The sequence below is a fragment of the Falco rusticolus genome, chromosome 9 (assembly GCF_015220075.1).
Source record: "Falco rusticolus isolate bFalRus1 chromosome 9, bFalRus1.pri, whole genome shotgun sequence".
Lineage (NCBI taxonomy): Eukaryota > Metazoa > Chordata > Aves > Falconiformes > Falconidae > Falco > Falco rusticolus.
In genome coordinates this window covers 20,396,759-20,415,029 of record NC_051195.1, presented here as the reverse complement: position 1 = coordinate 20,415,029, position 18,271 = coordinate 20,396,759, and the positions used below count along the sequence as shown (strand labels likewise).

The window sequence follows — 18,271 nt, the reverse complement described above, 5'->3', positions numbered from 1 at the left end:
GAGGCGGGGCGTCACCGCCCGGCCCGGCCCGGCCCGGCGCCATGGAGGGGATCGGGCGGGCCGCGCCGGCGGAGGACACTGTGCGCTACCGTTTCTTTGCGGCGGCGGCGGCGGCGGGGTCGGGCGGCGAAGCGCTGTTGCGCCGCTGTGCCGAGGCGATCGTGGTGCGATTCGCGCCGCTTCTGGCCTCCTATATCTGGCAGCGGCAGCCGTTCCGCCTGCGTTACCTGCCGCCGCGGGGTGAGCGGGGGACACTGCGGGCCCGGGCGGGCGGGGAGCGGGGCCGCCTGAGGAGGGGCCCGGGCGGGCGGGCGGGCGGTGAGCGGCGCCACCTGAGGGGGAGCCCGGCGGGACGCTGAGCTGCCTCTTCTCTCTGCCCCCGGCCAGGCGACACCCCGGCGCACATCGGCGGCACCACGGCGTTCGGGGATAACGTGGAGGACGAGTGGTTCATCGTCTACCTCGTGCGGGAGATCACCAGGGCGTTCCCGGGGCTGGCGGGCAGGTAACGGGCCCGCTGAGGCGCGGTCCCCGGCGGGGGCTGGCGGGGTTCGGGTCTTAATGTTAAAAAAACGGTGGTCGTGAGTACAGAGCGTGCGTTGCTGTGCTGCGGGGGCCGCCCTTGGTAAGAGACCGGTTTCTCCTTGGCCAGGGTCGATGACAACGATGGGGAGTTTCTCTTGATCGAAGCTGCAGATTTTCTTCCGAAGTGGCTGAATCCTGAGAACAGTGACAACAGGGTGAGTGAGACGGCCGTACCCATCGGCAGGAGGCTTACAGTGGCCTTTTGCTTGCCAGCTGGAGTTTTCTTTTGCCCCCAGTCTAGCCGAGTGGTCTGACTGGCCACAGAAAATCCAGAGTGCTGTCTGTCCCTTACTAGTGCAGAAACTTCTGGTCAGGGCTCAAGACCTGGCTTAATTAACAGCATGGGTTTTTTTTCAGCACACTTTGTTTTCATTCTGGTTTTAATGAGCTACTTTATGCTTGCTGTAGATGTTGAATGAGAGACTTCACCACTGGAAACCTCTGATACTTGACTCTGGTCTGTGTTGTCTTGCAGGATGCTGTGTAGAGTGAGTGTGTCCAGCGAAACTGCTGTAGGGATATCTGGAAATTGTTACAGATAGCAAGTGGTTCTTCTAGAATTGGTTTGTTGATGTAAGGAAGAAAGAGAAAGTTCTTAAATGTTTTTATACTAGTGGCAAGACATTCATATGGAGACTGCAAACCTGTCTTCTAGGCTGTGAGTCTGCAGTGTTCAGCTAGATCTGACGCTTGCATGTAAATCATTCTTGAAGATTTGTTCCTTAATGCAGAGCTAACTGAAGTTTTAAAAACTTGCTACTCATGGTGGCAGATGTGAAGGCAGTGAAGCTGTTGTGCTATTGATTGATCTGTAAAATCAGTAAGTTTGGCCAGCTTTCCATTTTCTAAGTTACTGGAGTACAAGGGAAGCTTGGATAACATGGCAACTATGGAATGTATTTGGCAGTGTAGTACAAACGTACCATATCGGTCTCCTTAAGGACCACTCTTGGGTCCACCTGAACTTTCTAGCTCTGCTATAGCCGCTTGAATTTTTTCTACCATATTCTCGAGTGCTCAGGCATGAGGGTTTGTTGCCCAAAACTAGAGTGTTGGTGACTCTACAAGGAGACGCACTGGGTCTGGCATAGGTGAATTAGTGAGTGGACTCCTTCCCCTGCAATCTGCTGCCAGATCGCCTTGCTGTGGGTGATTGCTGGTAGTTAAGTCGCTGAATTTGTTGGCAGTGGGTTTAAAAGAAAAGGGGTGGAGCATCACAGAAGAATTAATTGCAAACCTGTATCTGGACTATCAGGGCCATATTTTCCTTCCGTCTGAGGGGACAGAGTGAGGGAGTTGATGTTACATTCACTCCTTCTCTTAGGTTCGGGAACCAACAGAGGTCATGTATCTGAAATAATGCTTTTTAGTCCCTGTCCTATTCTTCAGCAGTTAGGTTATGCTGTCTAATTCTTCTGAAGCAAATCTCTAGTTGAATAGAAGCTTTTGGTGTTACTGTTATTAAGGAAACAAGATATTTGACCAAATGTTGCAGTTAAAATGGGGCTTTTTATTTACTAGTTGGGTCGTGGTCTCTAGCATCTCTACTTCTTCCCCCATTTAACAGAAATGGCACTGTTTCCTCTGTTATTTCTCTATTTGTACTTCAGTATTCTCTGTGTTTAAACAAATGCATTCGTATATGCAATTATATTTTGCATTGCTTAGTGTGTGACTGTTCTTACCCTGTCTGATGAGCTTGTTACTATCTGCCAGGTGTTCTTTTACAAAGGAGAGCTGCACATCATTCCATTGTCAGATACTGATGAACAGGAATGCGACCTATCTGTTCCCAGTCCAACAATCTCGCAGGCGTTAACTCTGTTATCCACCCGTTCGGAGGAGTTCTTGGCTGCGGAACCCATTAGAACAGCAGTGTATAAACGCATCAGTGGGTATGTGGGTGTTTTATTTTGGTCTTCCGCAACAGTGAGTTTTGATTCTAGGCTGTCTGGGGTACTTGTATTCAGTCATTTTCCTGTTAGATGTGATGAAGTTGCTTCCTTTTCAGAAAGCACCAGCTGGAAGTGGTTTTTTTTGGCATTCTAAAGAGGGGGACCAGTGTCCTGTAGGCTGTGCTGTGATATGGGGGCTCTGAAAGTGGTTCACTGCTATGATGCCACACCTGACAATGACAAGGGTTATTCTTCCTTCATATCCTTCTTGTACTGAAAAATCTGAAAGTTCTGTGAGCCTTTAGGAGCCCTTCTCAGGGGCAGAAAGAGGACTCTGAGCTAAAATGTAGAATCGGCATGCTTTTCAGAGCGTCAGCTTGTCACAGGTGTGTTCGGCACTGTACATTATTTTTTTGCAAGGATTTAACAGCGTGAGCCAGATGACTTCCGCACTTGGTGTGGTAAAGGGCACTGTATAGCTGGATTAGTCAGGTTCATAGTGATTCATCTTACCAATGTGGGGATTAAATTTTATTAGCCGTGCATATTCATATATATATATATAAAAACATATTCTAGGTGTTAGATTAGCTGAGTTTTAGCTTTAGTTTAGAATAATCTTCTGGCACTTGGCCCATAATATAGTTTAGTATCAAAGTGAAAATGGGAATAATAACTAAAAAGGAGTGGTTTGGGCTTGCAGTACACTTAATGCATGCACTGTGTTGCTATTGTATGATACAGGTATCCTGAGAAAATTCAGGCCTCGTTCCACAGAGCCCACTGCTACCTTCCGGCAGGCATTGCGGCAGTGCTGAGGCAGCGCCCTTTGCTGGTGGCTGCGGCAGTCCAGGCCTTTTACCTTCGTGATCCTGTAGATTTACGAGCCTGTCGCTCTTTTCAAACTTTCCCTCCAGACAAGCGTGTGATGACTGTAGTAAGTGATCCTTCTAATGTAACTTGTCACTTAATTAGGTTCTGTAACTGATGGATGTTCTGTGGTCAAGTGATAAAAATACATGGATTTAATTTGTAAACCAGCATGTTTTCTGATTCGTTTCTTTGTTTCGATGCTAGGCATGATTTTTCAGTTCATTACGCTAATAGCTTTTCTGCTTTCAGGTTGACATGGCTAGACTTTCAAATGGCTGATCATGAGAAAAGTGTTTCTGAAATCAGAGGTTACTCCTTTGCTGAAACGCTTGCAAAATAAATTGATCCAGTTCTGTGATCAGAGCAGTTTGACAGCACTGCTACCTAACATAAGGAGTTGCTTACTACCCCTAGCTGTTCATTCCAAGGCTTTTCACCTTCTCAGCTGTGCTTACACAGCTCTGTGAAAGCTATTTTATGAAGTGTTTTATGAGCATTGTCCAAGCAGTGTTGTACCTGGTATGTTTGCGTTACAGAGTCATACTCCTGGACTCCTGAAAATAAGCTTTGGAGTCACATTTTAGACTTCTAGACTGTTTCTGAAATCTCAAATTTTGTTTCATTAATTGAAAAGAGCCCTTAGATTTTTCAAAATATACCTTGTTGGCATGAATACTGAAAATTTTTCCTAATATATGTAGACTGAAGGAAGTTCATGTTTATTTAGAGATGTCAACTTGGAATATACTTTGTAAGATCTGAAAAGCAAACATATCTTGGGCAAGTGTATCTAAGATGTATTTTGAATATTATCTCAGGTGTGGTCTGTAATATGGGTTCTTTAAAACAAAGTTTAGATGTGAGTGGTGGAAAATTGATGCCTGTACACGACACAGTCACGCTGCAGTGAATGTGTTTTTTTGCTCTGGCTTTTTCAGGTCACTTTCACGAAGTGTTTATATGCACAACTGATGCAGCAGAAGTTTGTTCCAGATAGACGCAGTGGATATACACTGCCCCTTCCATCTCACCCTCAATACAAAGCCTATGAACTGGGCATGAAACTGGTAGTTATTTGTTATGTGTTTTTTACTTAGATCGCTTGTTTACATATGTCTGAGAAATTACTCTTTTCTTCTAAGTCTGCTAGTACAGAAAAATGTGAGCAAATTCACAATTACATTTTTCTGGAAGTACAGTGCCATGGGAGATTTCTTTTACAGAATGGAGCACTCCTGTACTTCCATAGATCATGAATACAGGTAGAGTGAGTCTTCGTGCTTATGTGACGAGTAGCTTGTGCATTATAGATCTGTCTAGATTGCTTTGCCCATGTAGAGAAACTTTGCACAGTCAAAATGATCCGTTATTGTTGTAGAAAGACAGATTCCAACTTCCAAAGCAAAATACTACTAGCTGACTTAGAGTTGGGCACCTGCTTCTCAAATGGCAGCATCAGGAGCTGAATGATTGTTTTTTATGCAGTCATTTAAAAGTGCACTTAAATTTGTCACATCTTGAGAACCTCTTGTTGCATCTCTTGTACAGGCTCATGGCTTTGAAATTTTGTGTTCCAAGTGCAGTAAAGTATCTCCCGATTCCAAGAGAGCTGTGTTAAGTGGTCCTTTGTGGGAGAGATTCCTCAGGAGCCTGAAGGAAAAAAAATATTTCAAGGTGAATTTGTGTGTGTGTGTACACGCATTTGTGCATGCATGTGTGTGTCTTTTCAACGTTCCAGGAAAAACATGTTTTAGCTCTTGAACTTGCGTAAGTAGTTACAGCAGGGCAAGAAATCTAATGCTTCTGTCTATGGAAAATGCATTAACATCTTTAAAGGAGATAATGTGCAGTTTGTTCCCCTTTGAAATGAATGTATTTCTTTTGGAAATTAAAAAGGAAAAAGGATTTGGGGATGAACTCATACATATAAAGGAAGGGGAGATACAGTAAGATAAAGGAAACCACAATACTGTTGTGTGACAGTGTAACTCTTTTTCAGTGTTTCACATATCATTGGCATGCGTCTAGAATTAAATAGGCTTAAAGATACATAGTAACACCCATGGACCCATTTGGGCCCATGTAAGCATATTTTTTGTTTCTGTGGGTTTGGTGGCTTTTGTTTTCTATGTTTGGGTGGGTTTTTTTTAAAGAGGCTGTTGACTTCTTATTTGAAGCTTATAAATTTGACTTAAATTGATTATTTATTTGAAGATTACAAAATTGGACAATTAATGTCTTTTAAATATAGGAAAAAGGGAGTATTCTTACAGTGTTGCAATGTCACTTCTGTGGATAATTCCCAGACAGCAAGAGATTCATTCACAGTGTCTGTGCAATTGTAACCTGGGCACGGTAAATCCACCGTGTTGTGGGATTCCTTGTATTGTCTTTGATTGGTTTTAGTGTACACCGTATGGTATTGCATTTTCAATTCATATTCATTTTTGACTGTGGAAATTGGCTTCAATTCATATTTGACTGTGGAAACACCTTATGCCCATTTGCTATATTTTGTTCCAAGTATACGTGGTAAAGCAGTATTACTTGTTTTGCTTTTCTCAGCACTAAATTTCTAGGTGACAAATAGTCATTGTTGTGAAGCCTGACTGTGAAAAGGAAGGGGAGGGAGAATAGTTTAGATTCATGCTGGTGACTTGCATTGAACAGGGAGAAATGGAAGGATCTGCTAAGTACTTGGACCTGTTGCACATGGCAGAAGATTACTTCCAGCAATCTGTTACCAAGCCAGAAAGGTAAGAACTACTTGAAATTGATTAGTAATCGTACACTGTACCTACAAGTACTTTAACTTATGTTCAGGTTTTTTGTAACAAGTATTAAAAAAGGTATTTTCTCCATTGTAAACTTAACGTCAGTGCTGTGGCTAGGACATATGGGTATTAATTCTTCTAGATTACTCTCTACTAGCAGAAGTTACTGCTTGAGTAACTGTTTATCTTGTTTTTTGTGAAATGCTGAGCTATTCAAAGTGGGTTAAGTGGTGACTGAAAAGCATCATTTTCTTGGTTGGCTATAGAAAGTGTATAAAAGTTTCACTGAAAAGCAATCCCAGTGAATAATAAATATGGAGTAATCTATCTCCTTTACTCAAGACAGGCAGCTGGCTGTAGATTTCTCCAAAAGATCAGATCCAAAAAATAAATCATTACAAAAACATCTGAGGGTTTGCCAGCTCATAATATCTTGACTGTAAGTTGCTCGAGTTTCCAGTCTGTGCTGTTTGGGAACTGGCAATCATAATTTACCAAGAGAAAATAAATAGGAAGAACAAAGGAAACCTGAGAAATGGGCTTGGGAGCCATCAACAAGGAATTACAGTAATTGCCTGTGTCTTGTTTTGGCTAATTCTGTCTGTATCATGGTCTGGTACTTTCCCCAGATTCAGTTATCTTTTTTACATGTTTGCATAGAAGGAATAATGAGGAATTTGAGTGGAAACCTGCATGTCAAGTGTGTGATGCCACTGGCATTGTAATGCTAGTAAAAATCCATTTCAGTAAATTGAATTTTCTTCTTCTAGCTCTGTTGAAGTAAGCCCAGGTGATGAAATCTTGACATTGCTACAGGCAACAACCATTGATTTGAAGGAATTTGAGAGAGAAGCAGCTTGTCTTCCTCCAGAGGATGGTGAGTAGTATAAGGGGGGTGGACTATTCCTATCACAAATGATTACAGGTTGGGAGGGGAGGGTGAATGTTCACAGCACTGTACTGGTCTCTCTGCTTAGTTTGTCTCCTATCCTATGACTGCTAGAGGTGCCATCACTTAAGATTGAGGCAGCTACTTCATTTGTATTAAGCAGCAAAACCTGAGGCTGTGAATTTACAAGATACACAATGCAGTTTCTGATTTGATACCACAAGATCAGGAACACCATGCACACTGACACCAGATCCAGTGCTTTGTGTCAGCTGTCTACCAGGCAGAAAGTATTTGAGCGTTTTATAATAATAAACCAATTCCAGTACTGACAATAGTTAAGTTACGGTCTGGTCTACTCTGATGGCCAGTATATAATAGGGGTTTTTTTCACTCATTTGGTGGCAATGTAGTTGTTGCCAGTGTGCAGTACAGGTCATGTCTGTATTTCTGAATGATGCAGTAGCACACAAATTCAACATTTAATGTTAATGATCATAGTCAAAGGTTGGATCGGCTCTCCCTTTATAGTGTAAGCCTTCTCTTCCTTCATTTAGTGGCAGAAGGATTATATGTGACTAGAACAGTATCTGCTTGTTTGAAGCTGCTTATAAAGCAGAGTTTTAAAGTAGTAAAATGAAATCTGAACTCTCTTTTTCTCAGCCTCTCACTGCCTTAGACCCTTTTTTATCCAGTATCAGCATGAAAATTTAATAGTCAAAAATAAGCTACAAAATGCTAGCAGTACTCTCAACTGTCTGGATTGGGCCTTGTGGGCAAACAGACTTGTGCAGAATAACAAACGTGTCCTATATTCTTTCAGATGACAGTTGGCTGGAGATTACACCAGGTGATCTAGATAAGTTGCTGAAGGAGGCAAGAAATGAGTCCCTTCTTTCCTCAAATGAGGAAGAGCAGAAATACGACTTGGAAGCAGTTGCTGAAAGTATGAAGGCTTTTGTATCCAAAGTCTCAACACATGAAGGAGCAGAAATGCCATGGTAGTAGTAATTTTAAGTTTGGTATCTGTTGTAGAATGTGTTTTCATTCTGCTGCAGCCCTTTGGTTGATTTCATAATGCAGAGAATCAAAGTCTGTAAATGTTCTACTTGACAGGTCCGAAACAAACCCATGGTAGTCGTGAATATGTGGTTGCTTTTAAACCCACTTGGTGACCACTGTGACTGTGCAGGTAAAAGTGCTGGAAGTTGCGCTCATTTCCAGCACTCTTACTTAGTTTGGTTTTGTGATACTAAAAAATTTTTAACCTTTTTAAGGTTACTTTTTAAGGCTTACTATTGTTTGTTACCGGAGTTCTTAGTACTGTTACTAAAATGTACATCTCAAGTTAGTTGGCGCTGAAGTTTTTCTGCCATGGCAGACTATTCAGACTGCTAGGATTCTGCTGATGAGGCTGTGCAGAAGCAAAAATGAAACTTAAGTTGAGGGAATCTCTCTGTGAATTAAGCCTGTTGATTTTTGGGGTACAGCTGTACTTAGATTTCCTGTAGATTAATATTTTGAATATACTAGGCCTGTTTTTGCACTACTGAAGTACATACTATATGCCTAGAAGCGGGAGAAAAGAATCACTGTGGATCCCTCTCATTGTTGCCAACAGTAGAAGAAGAGTGCTAACTGAAGATACTTAAGTATTTAGACAACAGCAGAATGCCACTAGATTAATTGTTGGGAGTTAAATAAGTGTGTGTGAGAATGTTGTGGGGACAGGCCTTTAATTTAAAAAAGAAAGGTGATAGCCTAATGTCCAGGTTCTTTCTAATAGCTTTAATATTGAGAAAATAATGCTGCGTAAGCTGTATGAAGAGTATAAGCGTCAGCTCTATTTATGCTCTTAACTGTTTGATCCCTTTTATATAATGCTGAAGTCAATGTCTGAGTTGTACCGTAGGTTTTCTCGGTTAATTAACAAAGAAAAAAACAAACCCCAACACATAAAAAAAGCAAACCACTGAGCCTTAAGAAAGACCAGAATGAAGCCTTTAGTGTTCTTTCTAGGCAGGAGACCTCAGATTCTTAACTTTTAAAATCTTTTTTTAAGGTCTAACGCCACCACTTTGTTCAGAAGGGTTTAGGCATGCTTATTTTGGCTGTCTTCAGTGCAACTTTTGTTTGACCATGACAAACAATTAACATTGTTGGGTTTATTTTCCCTTTCATGCCAGGAATTCCTCCATTTGCTGTTCTAATTTGTGCAGGTGTCAGACTTCTAAACACTTCCAAGACCGTTAGTTCAGACGTCCCAACTTTAATCTAGGCTTGAGTGAAATCAGTATGCCGTATGGCGTTTTCAGGCTTATGCACGGATAAAAGCTTTATTTATTTAAAAATATTTTTATATTTCAGGTCATCTGATGAATCCCATGTTACCTTTGATGTAGATTCTTTTACAAAAGCATTAGACAGAATTTTAGGTGAGATTGCTTCTTTGTTTCTTTTGTCAAACTGTCACTTGGTTATTTAGCTTCCCTGGGTCTTCTGATCACCAGTGGCACTGTGCTGATACATTTGCGATCTGTACTGACACAAAATAATACATAGGGGTGGACTCAGAAGAGCTGGATTCTGATGATCTGGATGAAGAGGAGGAGTTTGATTTCTCAGATGAAGATGATGAAGGCTTAGATGCTGAAAGTGAAAGACAAGACCAGGAGGTGTCACCTAATGAGCTTATAGGCAGTCTCAAGTCATACATGAATGAGATGGACCGTGAACTGGCACATACCAGTGTTGGTAAGAGTTTCACCATGCAAAAGAAGGGGGTAAGTATACCTTGAGTTCTAGTTCATAGCATAATAGTTTTAAGAGTTTTAGTAGGAAAGAGGAAATATGCTAAAGTGGTCGTTCTGAGTAAGATGATGAAAAAGTTCTGTCTTCTAGTCATGTGTTAACTAATTAAAAAATTCTATGTGCAAGCAAAATGTGCTGTGGTTGCACCATGGTATCTTTTTTTTTAAACAAAAAGTTATCTAAGCATTAACTTGCACATCATTTCCAAGACTTAGCTTTATTTTTTTACTCTTGTTTTAGTAGTGAGGCAAGCAGCTGCAGCTTGACTTCATGAGTTCCTGTAGTAGATTACTGCCATAGCAAGCTGAGCCAGGACTCAGTAACCCTCTCTGTCCTCTTGGAACTTACTCTGTGTAATGGAAAGTGATGATTTTTAACTGGCATAAGCATTTGGTGACTAAATTTGTGTCTGTCAAAACAGTGTAGAATGTAGTGAACTTTGTTGGCTGCAGAACTGTTTCCTTGTTTATTTTGTCTTGTGGTTTGTCTTTTTTTTTTTAAAAAAAAAAAAAAAGGGTTTATGTGATATAATTTTTTTTCTTTATACTTACTGTAGGCAAGTTCTGCTAAAGCAGCTATGTCGCAGAGTGTTGGCCCTGATTCTGGAACAGAAGATACTGAGTTGACACCAGTTGATGTGGATATGAACCTAGTAGCTAACCTGCTTGAATCCTATAGTGCTCAGTCTGGACTGGCAGGACCCACCTCTAACATTTTACAGAGCATGGGGGTGCATTTACCTGAAAATGCAGATCATACTGGCTCAAACAATCGAGCAACAGAATAAGACTGGCTTAATTTAGAAGACATGGCTGACTAAAAAAATGAAGCACAGGAAAACTAGCAGTATTTGGAAGAAGAGACAAAAGGTTTGAATTTTATAGGATTTTATGCATTAGTTATGTGTGACTTCAAAGATGCAAAGTGAATTTATCTGCAAAAGCCATCTGTTTGGATACTATCTTGGATAGAAATCAGATTTTTCCAGTGGTAGCATGCTTTCAGAAAACTGAAAAATGATGATGTGACTTGAATGAAACTTTTAGTACTAAACCTGTCTTAAATTTTTCATAACAATGATCCAATTTGCCATATTTCTAAAATGTGCTTTTAACCATTACTAGGTGGTTTCAGTATCTTGGAAAGCAGTTCATGTTCTGAAAATGCTGCTGCCTTCAGGGGGAGATAGAGGAATACTGTGTTATAGGAACAGTGTTCTCGTGCGGATTTGGAAACCCTGGTTAAATGTTCAGCAAGGAATTAATAGCTCTTCCAAAAGTACAATGCTTCATTGTAAGAACTTCTGATAAATACTGTAAGAATATGTTCTTTATTAACCAAGAGGATTTGAAGAGTAATTGGACTGAATATGTAAATATTGGCTATAAGTATTTTTAAAACTTGTTTAAATAAAAGCAAAAATACAACTTGATTACTGCAAAGTTTTGTTGGGTTTTTTCTTTTAAGGTATGCATAACTTCCTGAGGGCAGTATCGGAAGCATTTTCATAATCGGGCATTTTTGAGTTCCGTTATTGCCAAATGTTGGTATCGTGCCAGCAGTAGCTGTATATGATCCCAGTCTGAAGAGTTTTGGTTTGGTTTCCAGTGAAAATGTAGCTAGAAGGTGTTCAGCATGTTGCTTTCACATAGAATGAAAAATCTATTCTAGATATGAAGACTTAGTTGTAACAAGATAAATTTGAAACAAAATATGCAGAAATTCTTGATTTACAGACAGCAGGAGCACAGTTCTGTCAATTCTGAATAGGTTTCTACAAGTCTTTATTTTTTTTCTTTCACACGACAATGAATCAAGTGTCTTAACTGGTAGAAGAGAAGCTCATTGGTTGAGTTTTTGGGTTTTGTTTGGTTCTTTTTTTAAACATATTCAGAAAAAGTGTTCAATGATACAAGAGCCTGATTGATCCTGAAGGCATACCTAATTGCTTTTAATGGACTGAATTATATTATTATTATTTATTATTGAGGCTATTATTATTAGTCTTAAGGTTTAGAGTCAATTTAGTTGAAGCCTTTAATTGTTTTGCATGTTAAGTGGCAGCGTTGTTTTAACTGACAAAGCAGAATGTAGCAAAAGTTGTTTCCACGCAGGACTCGGACACTTACCGAATGATGCCCTTCGATATCTGATTGCCATGCCGACTGAGTCTGACCAATGCATAGAAAATTCTTTGAAAGTCCCATTGGCGTAGTTTCATTGAAATTAATGAGACCTTGGTGAGGTACAGTGAATGCTTGCTTTCTGGCTTCCCTACTGATCTATGCTTGTGGGGGGGTTTGGTTTTCCAGATTTGTTTTTGTTTTTGCAAATGACAAATATCTGGTAAAATGCTCCAGTAAGGCATGATAAATGTTGGAGATTTTGTACACAAATGCATGGAATGAATGTGGTTGAAAGGTATGATGGCTATGCTACTTCCACATTTGTCCTCCATCAGTGTCATGTAAGTTACTTTGTCAACAGTTTAGGGAGAGTACTGGCAAGTTGGACAGGGATTAGAGGCAGACAACAAGAATTAGGAACTATAGAGATGCCACTAAAGTTGAAGGAGTTTGTACTGCAGAGAGGAGAGGTGGAATGAGATTGAGTTTAACAAATCTGCGCCAGAGCAGTTGGGGTAGCAGGAGTTTCTGAATCTAGCAGACAAGGATAACTAGCAGTTAGTAGTGGAAAACACATGTACCTGGGCCTTAGAAAGGGTTTATGTTTTAACAGGGAAGGTAATTAATGCTGAAGCTACATAAAATTATCCATTGATGAGTAGTTAGATCAGGTTTAGATACTTTAAAAAATAATTCAGTTGCAAGAACATGATCACGTTTAAACTCTCTTGTGGCCTGTACTATACAAAAGGTCAAAATAGATCAAAGGACTCTTCTAATCTAGTATGTGAAGAAAACTTCTAAGCTAATGTTCAGAACAAAGCTGCTCTTTTGGAAGAACTTCAGCTGATCTGGCTTCTTGGATAATCTTTTCCATCAATTGGACTGTTATTTCTGTGGGGTTGTACTTATTCCAACTATTTACATTTGTTTAGCAGCTTCACAGTGGAGACCTTCAAGATTGAAATTGCTCACAAGAGAATTTCCCATCGAAGAATAAGCATTTCCATGCTGCCTCTTCTGCTGCTTTGAAGTAACATATGAGGCATTTCTGCTTTTAATTTTGAAAGAGTATTTTTAGTGAAGGAAGCCTGATGGAATTAATTAGGGAAGACAAGTGTAGTGTGGTTCCCTTTCAACGGATTGCTATCAAAGTTTCCATTATATTTTAAATTAGTTTAACTAGAACTGCATTCCAACATAATTTATTCACTTCGCTCACTTGAGCATCTGCCTTTTGTACAGCCCTTGTTCATCCTAGAACTTCTGACCCTTTCCAGAAATGTAGTTTTCTTGTTTGTGGCTTGACCCCTGAAGTCCCAGTTGTGAATGGCATAGTTGTTTACTGGTATGTTTCAAGCAAGAAAACAAACAGTGGCTCTTTCATCTTGAGAGAGGAGATCAAAACTAATCACAGAGGACAGCAGAGACCTTTGACTTGTTAAAACTTTTCTAAACACCTGGGCAGTTTAGCTGTTGCCACTCCTTCCACCAATAAGCTTTATGGAATAGCGAGGAGCCTAAGGAAGAGGACCTTTTTTTTCTGGTGTGTTAGTGAAGGATGTGCAGAAGTGTGCAGCCCAGAGGCTAGCAATGTTTCCACTGTGAGTCTAACTCCTTTCTGGTCAGTGGGGAGGAGGTGTTGCTCACAAGGAATGGTATTTAACTACAGCTAGCTCTGTTCAAGTGCAGTTTGGTGTCAGTGATACTAATCCCTGTGCTTATGTCAGACTCCTGCAAATAAACCAGTTTCAGCATCCTTGCTGTGTAAGTGGATGTCAGCTGGCCCTGCTGCCATGAAAGATCACCTTCCCTGCGTGGTGCTTGCCTCCAGCCTTTCCTGTCTAACACTGCAGTACAGGACTGACGGTTATCTCCAGGGCATGTGTTAGTTGCAGTGGCAGAAAAGCATTTTTATAATGAATGTTTGCACAGCTCCTGCTGCAGCTACTTACCCAACTCATGAGAAACTGGATTTTGTTTTTAATAGCAGCAGGAGCCAGGGCAGGCCCTTTGTACCACCTCAGGGATCCCCTGGGATGCTGCAAAAGCTGCAGCAACAGCTGCCCTGCCTCTTGCAATCTGTGTCTTTGGAATGGAACACAAGAGCATCTGTTCTGGCAGGTCTAAGATGGAAATTTATTTCTTTTTCCAACTTTGTTTATTCCCCTAAGAAAGTATTACCATGGAGGGCAGTTGGAGTTCTCAGCTTAAACAGCAGAATACAGAGTTATTGAAAAAAATGAATTGCTCAAGAATATGAAGTCGGGGTGTGAAGCTTAGCTGATGTGCATCAAGTGTGTTCCTCAGCCAACAGCTGAGGAACCTGATTACCACTTCCTGAGGATAGAGAAGGTATCCTACTATGAATTCCAGGTGCCAAAAGTAGATAATTAATTCAACAGCAAAACTGTGCTTTCAGGGCACAGAACCGAGATTGATGTTGTGATTCAGTTTATTTTGTGTTTGAATTCTTAGAGTAACGACTTGTCCTGTTGAAATAAGATAGAAACAACAGTCAGATATAGGAATACGTGCTGGCTGTGTTTCCAAGCTGGGAAACTGTCTTGTGCAGTACAGTGTCATGGAAAAGGGTGTCATGAACAACTTAAAGGTTTCTGGTGCAAAACTAGTGAAGAATTGATTAACTGAAGCAGAAGAATGTCCCATTGTGTGTTACTCCTCTGTAAAGCGTGGATTGCTGTTTGGAGTACAACCTGTACTTAAGTGGGTCAACACTCAGAGATGGATATTCACAATTTTTCAAGCATACAAGAATGGGAAGTGAAGATCAATGCTAACATGAAAGTAAAGCTCAGTTTATTCAGAAAAAGACATGTAGGTGACTTGACCACTGTTGCAGGTAGGAGGCACAAAGTGATATATTTCCAGTAAAGACTTTATAATTTGGTGGGGAAAAGTAGTAATGATATCCAATGACTGCAGTGATATTAATCTAAATTAGTTAAGACTAGACTTTTTTTTTTTAATTGGTGAGCATTATTAACCTTATCTGCAGTTATAAGGCCATATAGTGTTGGGATACGATCTAGTTTAATCTAGGCATTCTGCATCCTGCATAATAACAGGAGCCATATTTAATTATCATATTTCCTCAAATCATTACTGTGTATCTCTTGTAATTGTAGATGTATTGTCTTTCACTGATAAAAACTTTCCAGGTTTTTGTTGTTCAGATAGATCGCAGTTACTGAATTTTGTGTGGTGTCTGTTTGGTTTTGCAGTATTTGTTAAATCAGCAGAGTTTCATAGGTAAAGCTGCATAGCTCCTCTTGCCTTAATCCAACACACGTTTATTTAGCACCCTAACTGCATTATCCACCTTATCGTTTATGAATTTTCAGCTTCCCATTCCTTAAAAGATCTTGTTGAGATTCTTAGAGTTATTAATAAAAGCAACATGTGAATTTGTTTCTGCCCCTATGGCAAACCTCGTTGTTCTTCTATTCATATACTAGTAAATCTTCTCAGTGCCTTTACAACATTTCCACGAATAGAGATAGGGCTGCCTTTGCATTTCTGGCTATTAGAATGACCTTACTGTGTATCACTCTTTTCCCCCAATCACTTCAAATCTTATTGAAAAATCTCTGCCTTGCCTCCTAACTTCTGCTGTTTCTCTCTGTATCTGTATTTTCTTTAGATGTGAGGTTTTGTGGAGAACAGTGTATAAAAAGATGCTACATATAGTTGAGCACAGGGACCAGTGGAGAGGGATGTTGTATCAGCATTTTCTGTTTCTGTGCCAATACTGCTCTGCCTGTGAGGGAGCTGGGGCAGCTTTGTGTTTCTGCTGCTGCGGTGTTTCTCATGTTTGTGACAGCTGATGCCAGCTTCAGTTTCTCCATGTAACGATGAATCTGGACGTCACTGAGTGAGTGCACCTGACTGCCTACAAAATACCACTGATGGGTCTTAAAGAAAGTGCAGGTCACACAATATCCGCATTGGCATCCTGAGCTTTTTTTTTTTTTTTTTTTAAACAGCAGTAGTTTTGGTGGTGCTCTGTCATTCCCAGGTGTATGCATTGTTGCACAAATTTGGCAGTATTTTTTTCCCTTACACAGCTGCTTGCCATCTGTTGTGAAGTTGAAAAGTGAACGAGTTTTAAATGGGAGCTGAAGGCTGCGGCTGCTGAATTCATTTCAGCAGTGCTTCAGACTGAAGCACAGGAACTGTATTTGTGTAATTACAGGTTGTTCTGACAACCTGTCTCTTGCAGCTGACAGAGTTGAACTGCTCATGGTTACCTGTAGAATGATAACCTGATTTAACACAGTCATGTTGTCAGGGTGTTCTGTTAAGTGTTCAGGGTCTTCAGGCTAAACATCAGATTTGGCATGTGTCCACCGTGTCTCAGAGCGTGTTTTAAGGTGAAGTAATTTCTTGATGTAAGAGGTTCCTCCTTGACCTGTAATGCTGAAGTCAGACTTTTTGCCATTCATAATGGATGAATACCCCTTTGGGTAGGAAAACGTGACCTTTCCATGCAGCCGCAGAGCACCCAAGGTGATGGGAGAGCATGGGGTAAGTGAATTCTCAATCCACACCATTTCCAGGTGAGATTTTTCTGAGCTCCCTCAGTCAGAGATAGTTGTGTCATGTGGTTCAGTTACTTTAATCCTCTGTTGGTACATGTTGAAGGTAAACATAACTTTTATCCCCTGCTGCTTTTGGTAGGTAGGTGGAATGCTGTTCTGAACCTGCCTGCATTGCTTTCTCAAAAGCTATTTCAAATTCATCAGGTGAACGTTAGTATATTATAGCTGCCCATGTATGTAGACTGGTCATACCTGTAAACAACTGGGTTGTAATGCCACAGGCTGACTGCTTTTCACTGCTAGGTCTTGCTGCAAATCCCAAGCCCTTGCAGTCTCTGAAAGCAGTGCAGTCTCGGTGATTTATACAAGTAAGTGTCCCCAGAGAGGATTCATTTAAGGGGTGTGTTCTTGAGACAAGTATGTTGCTTTGTCCCTTTTGCCTGCCTGTATCTTTTACATGGAAAGCCTTCTGTGTTTTGTTGAAGCATCTGTCAGGAATTGCCTGTTTCTTTTTCCAGGTCACCTGCCTTTAGGGAGCATGTTCTGTCTTGTCTGCAGTATTACTAAGGCTTCAGCCAGATTTCTGAGGCAAATGCAAGTGAGAACTACGTCTTTCTCGCCTTGTTTTTCTGCTCTGTTCATACATGTGTATTGCCTGTAGTCATTCCTGGTTTAACACCAGGAACAGAGGCCACCACTATTGTTTCATACCTAAGTCAAAAGGGTATGGATTAACAATTTTGTAAAACAGTTTAAAATTTAAGGCTTTTCAAAAGATGTGATGAGAATATTGCCTTGTAGTTGTTCTTGCTCTACCAAAAAAAAAAAAAAAAAAGGATTAAATTGAGAAGACTTTTTTCTTACTGATAATTACAAGGAATATGCAGACATTTAAAACTGTGTTTTAAAAGGTGAATCACAGAAGCAAATAAATGATAAAATAGCTTTGCTTTTCCTCTAACATACTTCTTGTAGAAAACAGGCAGTAACTGATGAAATCTGATAAAGCCTGGTATAGACTGAGTATTAGACAGGCTGCAGATCTTTTAGAGTTGCCCTGAATTCTGTGGGCATCTAGCAGCTTCAGCCTGGGCAGTGTGTGGCCCACCAGCATCCAGCAAGGGGGCAGCAGTAACTATCGCACCTCCTGTGACCACCCTGCCTTCCTCTGTGGTGGCCACTTCTGTCCCCCACCCCAAAGGGACAGTGTATCAGTGGTGTAGAAGGGACAGTTCAGAAGGACCTGGTCTCAGTCAGTACTTGCTCTCCTTCAGTGAGAGCTCAACAATAGCCTGCACGTTGATGTTAAAAACCATAATTTGATAAGCAGAGTAACACAGTGTTCCCCAAACACAGGTGAATTTTCTGTGATGTTGAATCTGATCGCACTGCAGCTGGCTTGACAAAGACGCACACTGCAGATACGTACTGTAAAAGCACAAAACCGAAACACAGAAAGCTCAGATTGCTGCAGAAGACACACAGCCATTCCTCCTTTCGCTCACAGGTACTTTTTGCTGCTTTTACTTCTTAGTCCTTTTTCTGCCACTGGGAGAACAGATCCTGTGTGGGTATTAAAAAGTACTAGGTACATGGAGCTGGATGTTGTACGCTGGAAGTAAGCTTGGGGCACATTAATGAACTACGTCAGGGTGAGCTGGGAAGGAAGGAGGAGGATGAGAAGTGGTGGGTAGATTCCCTGAATCTTCTGCTGCAGAGAAGGGGAAGAAAGGAGCGAGGCTGAAAATGAAAATGA

At 40.9% G+C, this 18,271-nt stretch overlaps 1 protein-coding gene across 1 annotated transcript; it reads left to right on the top strand.

The window, feature by feature from the left end:
* The first annotated feature begins 1 nt into the window (after position 1).
* On the top strand, positions 2-11,269 carry ECD (ecdysoneless cell cycle regulator). The gene is made up of 13 exons (XM_037401390.1): positions 2-240; positions 388-505; positions 653-740; positions 2,302-2,480; positions 3,225-3,417; positions 4,292-4,420; positions 4,902-5,027; positions 6,024-6,109; positions 6,898-7,004; positions 7,840-8,017; positions 9,384-9,451; positions 9,579-9,799; positions 10,384-11,269. The coding sequence occupies exons 1-13, from the start codon at positions 42-44 to the stop codon at positions 10,612-10,614; spliced, it is 1,923 nt and encodes a 640-aa protein (XP_037257287.1). The 5' UTR covers positions 2-41; the 3' UTR covers positions 10,615-11,269.
* The last annotated feature ends 7,002 nt before the right edge of the window (positions 11,270-18,271 follow it).